The 10,969-nt window shown below is 36.0% G+C and overlaps 1 protein-coding gene across 6 annotated transcripts in view; it reads right to left on the reverse strand.

Annotated features, from left to right (window-relative positions):
- Positions 1–1,479: 1,479 nt before the first annotated feature.
- WNK3 (WNK lysine deficient protein kinase 3) overlaps positions 1,480–10,969 on the reverse strand; it is a 172,122-nt gene continuing 162,632 nt past the window's right edge. For all 6 annotated transcript variants that reach the window (XM_051827130.2, XM_051827133.2, XM_051827131.2 and 3 more), the window contains 2 exons: positions 10,762–10,964; positions 1,480–7,089 (listed from right to left, as the gene is read on the reverse strand). In XM_051827130.2, coding sequence (XP_051683090.1) covers positions 6,760–7,089; positions 10,762–10,964 — 533 coding nt within the window. In that variant the 3' untranslated portion in view covers positions 1,480–6,759. The remainder of the gene's footprint in view (positions 7,090–10,761; positions 10,965–10,969) is intronic.

Raw genomic sequence — 10,969 nt, forward strand, 5'->3', positions numbered from 1 at the left:
TTTCTGCTTCTCTATCATGTGATGTAGCCAGGAAGGATGAGGACCTCACTAGAGGTTGAACAGTTAGGGCCACTTGACTTTGGACTTTTCAGTACCCAAAAGTGTGAGCTAAATAAACAGCAACACAGACTAGGTTTAGTTGCTTTTTTTTTGTCACCTATTTTCTCCTCTTTTGAAATATTGATCTGTAAGCTGCCTCAAGTTGTCATTACTACTCTTTGAGTAAACCTATTATGTACTAGGCACAGCCCCCTTTAATATAAACCCAGGTCTGCTAGACTCCAAAAGGTAACTCTATTAACTGTAATAAGAATTGGGACCCATTGTCAAACCAGTTTGATTTCCCAAAATGAAGTTTAGTGTGAAAGTCACCAGCAGTATCTAATAATAAGCAAAATTAGCAAATTAGTAACAAGGGTAGCTGCCCTCTCAGATCTAATTTAGTACAACCAGCTCCTTGTACGAATGAGAAAATGCAAGGTTGACAGGACTGTGATTTAGAAAACCCACACACATTCTACCCTGTACCTCATTGCCACCCTTGAGGATTGTGTCTGATCATGGGATCAATACTTCAAGATCATGCTTAAACACATTTTTAAAATACTCATTGAGTCTATCATATTGCTGGTAAGTCTATTACTCTACTCTTCCTCTAGGGCTCTTTGCTTGGCATATGCATGGTTTTTCTATGCATATTATCAAATGGGTATGGGATCTGATCTGGTTTGCCAGTTTACTTTCACTGTAGAGTGCTGAATGAGAGGTGTGGGAAGGAGTTTCCAAATGCACATTTTTCTAAAGATGAACCACAAGCAGTATCAATATTTAAAGAAATACTACTCAATATGTTTGTGCACCAGATATATTTTGAATTCTCACCGGCACCATAAACACTTCTACTTCTGAAATTATCAAACAAGCATTGGAAATAACTTCATGAATGACATGTACAAGAATCCTAATGATTAAAGATTTATTCTGAGTGTGTTTGGATTATTATACATGCAGTACATCTGAGAGTCAGTATGACCTGGGATTTTCCCATGAGCTGTAGAGGCAGATAGAGCTGGGTTTGGATCCAATCCTCACCATTAGTACTACGTGATGCTGGTAAATTTGTTAATCTCTGTGATGCTTAAGTTTGCTGTCTAAAGTGCAGACAGTATCAGACCTATGTTATCAGACTGCTGTGAGTTTAAAATATCACAGGTAAATGCCTAGCTAACATAGTAGGGTTGCAGTAAATGATAGTGATTGTTCCAATTATGGCTCATTTACAAGTGTGGAGAACAGATCCAGCTGACATTTGTTGGGAACTGTAAATCAAGAGGTAACACAATTTGGTTAGTTTTCTAAGGTCAGCAAAATCTATAAGACTACATTTTGTAAATCCGCTGAATTATATTTGGTAAATGAAGAACCACTTTAAGCCATACGATTGCAGTGACTACAACAGCATTTTAATAAGATAGCATACTCATTTAACACAGCCTTTATTTTCTGTTTGAAAACAAAATTTCCAGGAAACAAAACAAAATACAATGGCTGGGTTACAAATGAAATAAAAATCACAGTTTCAAAGAACCAAGATAAAACAATTGCTGAAAGGCAGATCACTTGGTTTACCCCCGCCAAAAAAGCCAAAAACCAAAAAACAAACACAACAACAACAACAAAAAGAACCCAAAGTTAATGTCAGAAATGATTAAAATGAAGGTTAACAACATTCTATATAATGCTACATTCCCCAAGTAAGAAAGGAGAGTTCACATATACAACTAAATGTTAAGAGTAGAGAAGTGGCTGCAATTCTGCATACTTCATAGTAAATTATGCATGAAAGTTTATTAACTGCATAAACTTCCTGAGTGGCTCCCATGCGGCGCTAGGTCTACATGCTTAATGTTCATATCAAACAAATTACAGCTGTAAGTGATTGAGCATGACAGACCTTGAACAACTGCACTTTCCGATTCGTCATTGTATCTGCTGAGGGTATGTTCCGGACCACAAATCTAATCTCAAATCTGAAGTTACAAACAAAAAAGAAATGCAATTTCCCACCCCTGCTCCCCCAAAAAAGGCAAACTAGAAGGAAGATAAGCACGCATTTAGGAGTTTATTTTACACTGGCACTTTCTTTTTTTTTTTTCTCAGAGCCCAGTTTCTCTCTTCCCTTCTTGCTTGACTTTTAGCCTTTTGGTTAGAGGTTCCTTTGTTGTTGTTGTTGTTGTTCTTTTTTAATTGAAACCTTCCAGAATGGCAGCTATTGGTTTGTACACTCTGCCAGCTATCTAACCTGAAAATAACTTTAGTGTAACCTAGCTACTGTCCAGGTCCCTGCATAGGTTAACTGTCAAGGTCCCTGACCAGTGCTTGTGTTCATCCTTCACATACAAAGCCTATTTCCTGGATGACCTGAAAACATTTGGCTCCATGACAAATTTCATCCTAATCTCACTTCAAAGAATTTTAACAAGCTTGAGTGTCATCAGTTCACAATCTCAATTGGTTAATTTAAAAAGTTTGTCAAGCCTAGAATTACATTTACCAAATCAAAGGCCTTTTGACACACACACACACACACACACACACACACACACACACACACCTTTTCTGGTTCATCTTCTAAACAAAAGGGGGGAAAACAAGTCCCCAGTAAACTACAGATTAAAAAATAATCTAGACAATGGCCTGTACACCATCTGAAATAGATCAAGTTTTTCTGAACTGAACAGAAGATGAATTAACTGATGGCAAATATACCTCAGGATTGTAATTAGGCCTGATGACCAAAATACAGTATTTAATAATATTCCATATGCTGCAGTTTTTGTTGTACAGTAAACATGTGAAACAAGGAACATCTGGTTACAAACATTCGCTGATTGTTCAGGAGGAAAAGGAATGCATCATTTCCATGACTCAGAAGAGACAGCAAAGAAAGATAATGTCTCCATTAACTTTAGAGACTAGATACATTGTTATATAAAACACCCTTACCATCAACCGCAGTTCAACTTAAATGCATTCAGACATTGTAAGGTAACAAAATTATCAATGCAAATACTTAGCAGTATGCTAATATGTTGAATGACAAGCCATTGTTGTAGGATTTGTAAAATACTTCACTGTGGTAGTTAAAGCAATTTCAACCCATAGCCCTTTAGGCACACAGACAAGAAATGCGTCTCTAATAAAGAATGCAAAGTTACAGGCACTGGGCTAATTTAGGTACTTTCTCACCATCTGTCAATTTTACAACCGACTCCTACAATTAACTCTTATATTGCCACCAGTTAGATTTATTTCTCTGTTCTCTATCCTCAAATCCCAAAGCTTATTTCACATAGGCACAGGGCTCTTGTCATTTAAACACAGACTGGTGGCAGAGTTGATGGTTCCTTTCTTCTCCAAACTCATAGTTTGTGCTGGGACAAAGAGGCAGGCCAGATGTATAATCTGAAAGAATACTGAGAATCAAGGCAAAAAAGCAAGTTTCACAGGCAGTGTTTACTTGTGCACCCAAAATAGCACTGAAAACGAGGTAGATTAAAAAAAAGTAATTGGACTGGAATTAAATCTGGGGTTCTAAAATGATATATCCCATCAGTGTACATAACACTCTACACTCAATCCAAAAATCACAGCGGAAAAGTGCCTTTTAAACTTTCACAGATAATTTTGCTGTCAAACCATTGGAATTCATGCTGGCTAGAAAACTGGCAAGGAAGAGATGAAAAACAGAATGGATATTTGTTATATTACAGCAAATTACCTTAAATAGAGATTCAAGACTGCTACAAATATACACAGGGTTATTTTCATTAGATTTACACCAATACTGGTTTCATAGTCGTATGATGTTAACACCCAACTTCACAGACATAGCAGCAGGTACATCATGATGAGATGCTCACATTGCCACATATGGAGATACAGTACTATTCATCAGACTTGCACTTTGAGAAGTAAACATGGTGGCTGGACATAGACTATGTCCCAAATAAACTTTACAAGCACGATGGTTACGTACAACCTTTATCTGTTCTACAAGAAGGAAAATGAAAAGGACAGGTTTGTGTGTTTTTTGAAAACAGGTAGAAGGCCCTTTTATATATATATATATAGTAGGCTCTTGGTTAAGTAAGAAGGGAGCTTCTGAGCTTCATGTCAAGAGTTAATTAGTTCTGGGAGGAAGCGTACCTCAGGCAAGGATGAAAACAGCACTATTATATGATTTATCAAAATTATGAAATAATGCAAAACCCCTAGATAGAAAACTAGTCAATTTATAGTCAAAGTGACTATAATTTGAATCAAACATGTAAGTATGGGAGAAAATAATTCAACTAAAACCCCACAGCAATGTGAATAACATTGTTTTCTTCACTTCTGCACAAACCCATTTTCTTCTGTATTTTAAAATTTACACATATGTTACATATACATAAGGTATACATAGCACATGTGTTAACCTGGCCACTGCAGTCAGCATGGAGACAGCAGTATGTTATTCACCACCTTTAACCTTTAGAAGATTACTTTTCTTTCCAGCAAAAACCTGAAAAGATTCTAAATATTACAAGGCACTGCCAGAGTCTGCAGGCAAACAAGAATGATGAACTATATGTAAAACAGAGTTGGTGACACAATGCAGGACATAAGATATAGAGCAGCCATTAATTAAATGTGTATGTTATCCATGGAGCTTTTTTCATCCTGGGGTACACAGCTTTAAAATACTGTGACAAGAGAAGAAGGGGGTCATAAAACCTGCAGTATTTTCCCTTTCTTGGTTGTATGTTTCAATGTAATTCCACAAAGCCAACTCTTTTAACAAAATATGGGCAATTTTAAAGAACTATGGATTTTAGGAGCATTGTTTTTGTACACATTGGAAAAACTGCAATTAGACTAATGCATCTGCATTAGACTAATGCAATCACTTCAACTTTGCAAACCAATATTCTAGAAGAAATTTGAAGAATCTGTACATGAGTTTTGCAAAGACTCATTTATACTAGATCATGTTCTATTAAAAAAAAATGGGCTATCATCAACAGCAATTCTCAAAATGCTGCCCTAGATGCCCCAAATGATAGTGACAGAATCTTTGTGATGATAGGTGTTATCCTCAGGTAAGCAATGTAATACACATATTTTGAAAAAGGGTACTGAAATGTCATAAAATAGACTGTGCAGAAAAAAAAAAGTATACCCATTAAGTTTTCCTCTACCTGGCAAGCCCATGGGGTACGATGGTATGATTTTTAGACAAATATTGAGAAAAATCTGTTAACAGAAATGTTAGGTGACAATCTGGAATGTTTACCAGGAGATAGAATTCTTAATTAGGTAAACACACTAGAAATGACCTTGAAATCTTGAGTGGAAAGTAAACAGTTTGTATATGTATACTTGATAGTTGATAAATACCATTGAAGAATTCTATTTGGGTTTCACAGACTGAGCATTGGGTAACCCTGTGACCAGCCTTTAAGATTATTATAGTTAACCTTCTTAAAAACCAAAGGAGTACATTTTCAAATTGCCTCCCCTCCTTGTAAAACTGGATAAAACCCAGTAAAGTGCAACTTGACAGTGATCTCTCTCAGATTCTAAAGAGGCTGCCAAACTCATCTAAGATCTAAAATTATCTAAGCTGCTATAGATACTAGTAAGAAATTACAACTAAGAAATGGTAACCCAAAAAAATGCTAAGGGCAACTTAAATAGTATCCTTCTAGGGTCTACTATCTCACTGCAGGACAGGGTATGCCCCACATTTTAGAACCCTGTAAAGCCAGTGTTTCATGTGTAAGTATCAAGTAAATTTCACTTCAGAAGAATGGATCAACAAGAGGTGTAACTTCAATCCCCTTGGTTAGGAACACAAGAATTTTTGTCCAATGAGATTTGTAACAGCTGCAAAATATCCCTTGCAAAAGAATGCAAGCCAAACCAATACCTCTCAGATGCTCAAAACCAAAGTAGTGTGCACATGAGAAGCAAGGAGATAGCTGCTTTGAATTATTACCAAAATCCAAATGCAGCTACAGTATCTGAAGTATCAAGGAACTGGTACAGTTCTGTTTTTTCCTTTCCCTCCGCCTCACTCAAAACAAATTCACTCATGCTGCTGTGACGAGGGGAAGAAAATCACATTACAAAGGGCTCATGTTCTGTGTGGGTTGACAAAGTTAATTCTAATTTTATACAGCAAAAATCTTCCTGCAGCAAGTTACCCTGCCTTCTGTGAAAGGTAAACCTAAGATAAACATGTGAAGAATCCCCTAAGACTCCGGCTGTTGGAGAGTCTCACTTTCAACTACAATTGGGGAGAATCAATCTGAATACTTTTTTTAAAGAAAAGTAGTATCCAGCTGCAGACTGCAGCAGTAAAAATAGGGGCTTCTCAGCAATGCACGGACAGTGTCCTGGAAATGGAGACGCTCAAGCTGAGCTTATGAAAGCATTCTGAACGGTTATTTTTTAAAAATCAAGTATCAAAGAGGATAGGATTCAAAGTGAAAAAACACTTCTGTGTGCAGTGTTCTATGTGCAAGCTGCACATTTCTACAGAAAGATGAGCTGTATCAAATACCACACTAGAATGAAAAGAAAAATACAGTTGAAAGTAAACTCATATGAAGGAAAATATAGCAGAACCCAAGAGGAAGAAATTTTACTATCTTAGGTGTCCTGAAAATAATCTGGAAAAAAATCTCCCTTTTCTGCATTATTTACTCTAATTCACTTGGGCCCAGGAGGGATTGCAGCTGGATTCTGCACTGCTGAAGTTGTAAATGGCTGCAAATTCATCCCTGGTGGGAATGGTCCCCCAGATTGAGTAGGAATTACCACAGACTGTTGTGGGGCTCCCGAAATTCCTACCCACTGTATAGGATACCCTGTCCCCCCCACAGCATTATACTGGCAAACATGGGGCATTCCATATGATGATAATGGCCCAGCAAATGAAGGGAGTGAGAGTCCTTGTGGCAAGGAAGTTGGGACAGCTCCACGGATTTGGGACAGAGAAGAAATCCATGTTGATGTGTAGCCCATAGTAGATGGAGTATTCTACCAAAAACAAAAATAAAAACAAAAGATCAGTTTATTTGCTTTTACCAATCTGTATTCCTTCCTATTCTTTTGGGCTTACTATTTCCATTGTTACTATGAGTCATTGCCATTTATTGGAGCATCTTTCTGTGTGCTAAGGATAACTGCAGGCCTTATTTCATTTCATCTTCATAACTATCCCACCTGATAGGGTAGTCATTTTCAGATGAAGAAATGGAAACTCAGAACTAGTCAACTACCCAACACCACTAAGCAAGTTAATAGTGATGTGGGGGATTTGAACAGAGTTCCAGCTAACTCCAAGGCCAGTATTAAATCCCTGCTTGGGTTTTAGATCCTCCCCACTTTCCTCATGCTAGTGCTTACTCTTCTATTTGTATTTCTTTCTGTTCGTCCTGCCATTCTCTATTACATAATTCTTTGGAGATATAGGAGCATGATTTATTGTGGCAAAGGGGAAAGGACCTGAGATATAGCAGGTGCTCAGTAACTTTCTTAAAGTCTAACATTTCTCTTCTATTCTTAGAAAGTGAAACTGACAAGAGTGAGCCAATTTTTGGCAATATTGAGAAAATGCTAGTATATTTCTACCTAACTTGTCATTCTGTATTGTGATTATTTATATTTATGGAGATTATATGAAATCTCATGCACATAAGAGAGCTTACTGTCAATCCCAAATGCTTAGTTATTCTAAATTTAATTGTCAAGCTAAAACTGAACTTTCAACTAAACTTGAGTTAGAAACTCTCACCTTAGGGTAACATTTTTCACTTCAATAAAAATGAGCAACAGTATCCCATGAGGAAGAAAACATTTATTTAAAGTTCAAAAAATTTCTTTTTCATATCACGGTTTTCCTTATATTAAAGCAAAATTAAGTACTTATGATTCAAAACAGCACATATAGTATGATCATATTTTTAAAAGTTATTTCCATGCTTTCATATAGAGTCATGGTATTTCAAACAATGTTTATCTAAAGTTAGTGACAACTATTTCTGGGTGGTGGGATTTGAGGGTGGTATTTTTAACTTTGTACTTTTCTGCAGGCTAAATCCTATAATGAGTATTATCATTCCATAAACAATGGTAACACAGTTCTTATTTTCTAAAAATAGACTGAATTAGAAACAGGTTAGAAATCTCTTGGGTCTCTCAAAGGTTATCTCTGATTCAAATGTGCAATCCCAAAACACAATGTCTGCTCATGTTCCCCAAAGTGTTGACTGGCAAACTGGAATGATATCCAGTTATATGATCTAGAAACATAGCCTTGGTACCTCCCTTCCTGCATACATTCATTCTATCACCAAATCGTGTCCATTACTTTCACTTAAAACATTTCTTGGAATCCTTTCACTTCTCTTCAACCCAAACTTTCCCTGATCTGTAATACTAACTCTTAACTACCCTACCAACATCTACCCTTAACCCTCCAAAATTCCTTTCTTCTTGCTTCAGAGTGATCTAAAAAAAAAAAAAAAAAAAAAAAAAAAAAAAAAAAAAAAAAAAAAAAAAAGTCAGATCATGCCAATCTTAAGGCTTCAATGGCTGTCCATCTTTTTAAAAATGAAGACAAAGTTAGGTATCATCACCACTTTTAAGGTCCTATCTACCTCCTTAAACTCATTATGTATCACCTCCTTCTTGCTGAACTGGTCAACATTCAGTCTCTTCATATTCCCTACCTCATACAGTCCTTCTCCATATGCTCTTCATTCTGCTTGGAATCATAGTCTCTCCCCTTTCACCTAGTAACTCCTACTCATTCTTCAGATCTCTGCTCAACCACAACTTTCTCAGGGAAGCCATCCTTGATTTCTCTTATTAGGTCAAATTTCCCTTAATGTATGGTATCCTATATCTTTTATGGTTCTTATTACAGCTGCAATTTTATATTTATTTATATCTAACTATACATATTATAAATCCCATGTGGACAGGGATAATACTTGTTTATACCCACCAAACCCATGTACAGTAGAAGGCTTACTCAGTAACGGGTTTGGTATATAAATTTTGTACACACAAACATTTCTAAGTAAGGCTATAGAACAGTAACATGTAAGAACATTAGTGGGACAGGCTTTCCACACACATAGTCAACTGAACCTAAAAATATAAAATAGTTAACCACGTATAACATACCGACTATGTAACTAACACCTGTAAAGATAAAGATTTATAGGTGTGGTTTCATTTAATCCTCCCAGTAATGCTGTAAGGCAGGTTATTATTCCTGCTTGAAAGATACGAAAACTGAGGCATAAGGAGATACATGACTTATCTAAATCATGCAACTAGTAAATGACTGAGCTGAGCTGAGAATAGTATGGCTGTTAAAAGACCATCACCACTTTTAATCATACACCATTTTCTACTCATACTTTGTCCAAACATTCTCCATAAACCATCTCCTGATTAGTCAACAAATGTCTCCACACAGATCTACTCTGAGGGTCTTTTACTGGCAGTACAAATATTTACATCTTGAAATTTGCCTCTAAGGACTTCCCATTTTTACAATGGTGAGACTATCTGTATATAAATCAGTACCAAGAATAAGATAAACACACAGAGCCTCCAAGTAGATACACTGCTGACTGGTTTGGGAAATCTAGGCTTTTGAATGTTTTTACACAATATTAACCGTAAGTATAGTTTCCAACAGTCTTTGCCAAACAATAGTCAGTGACTGCATATGTACATACATGTACACAAACATAACACACACTGCACACTCTCAAATCGTTTTGAATTATGAGGGTTCATATTCTAAGCCTTGATTTATATTTCATAGGTCTACTCATTTTGAAAAAGTGTTATTTACTTGAAAAATTCAAGCAAAACTATCAAATAAAATAAGGCCCAAATTCCACCATCCAGCATATTGTTCATGGACTTTTATATTTCTCCATGTATATAAATATATCTAATGTATATAATTTTGCATAAATTACATTATACGATATATGCTGTTCCGTAAACCTGCCTTCTTTCCACTCCAGAATTGTGGACAATTTTCTACATTTCTGTTGTAAGTATACCTGATTAAGGCCACACATAATAAGTAGTCACTGTATCTACAAACTTAAGATACTTCTTACAACAGTCTAGCTTAAATAGCTTTACAAGTCTTTTTCATGATTAACAAATAAGACACCTTTTTGGTTTTAAAAATATTGATGCATAACATAGGATAAATTTTTCTCAAAACCCAAACTCTTCTTGTACCACAGGACTGAATTAACCCTCACTCCAAAGGCTTTCTTCATTGACATTTGATGGGGTTCTCTTTAGATAGTCTAAAATCAGGATCAGCAAATTACAGCTCTTCATAAATCAAGTTTTAATGGAAAAAAGTCATGCCCATTTATTGACATATTGTCTATGGCTGCTTTTGTGCTATAACAGCAGAGTTGAGTAGTTATAACAGTACAGCTTGAAAAACCCAAAATATTTAGTAACCGGCACCTTCTCAGAAAAAGTTTTCTGATTCCTTGTTGGGAAGATAATTTTCCAAGACATAACAAATCTGGACATGGACAAAATTCTTTGTTATCAAATCATACCACTTTCTCATAGTACTATAACCATAGTACCAATTATTATTTTTATGGTTTCAGTTCTCAAAAAATAAAAAAAAATTGGGTATAAACAACTTACTTCATATACTCTGTTCCAGTTTTCTGTCTCTAATTTCTGTTGGCTCTGTTTAAGTTGGTTTAAACTTGGCTTAGTAAGAGAACTTCCTACTGTTTCCTTTGTCCAGTCATCCACCAGCTTGTGTAAGTCATCTGTGAACATCCCTTTTTTACTGGCTGGAGATTGCTGGCATGTTACTGTATTACTCTCCACACATGGTGGATCTATA

This window comes from Oryctolagus cuniculus, chromosome X (assembly GCF_964237555.1).
Source record: "Oryctolagus cuniculus chromosome X, mOryCun1.1, whole genome shotgun sequence".
Taxonomy (NCBI): Eukaryota; Metazoa; Chordata; class Mammalia; order Lagomorpha; family Leporidae; genus Oryctolagus; species Oryctolagus cuniculus.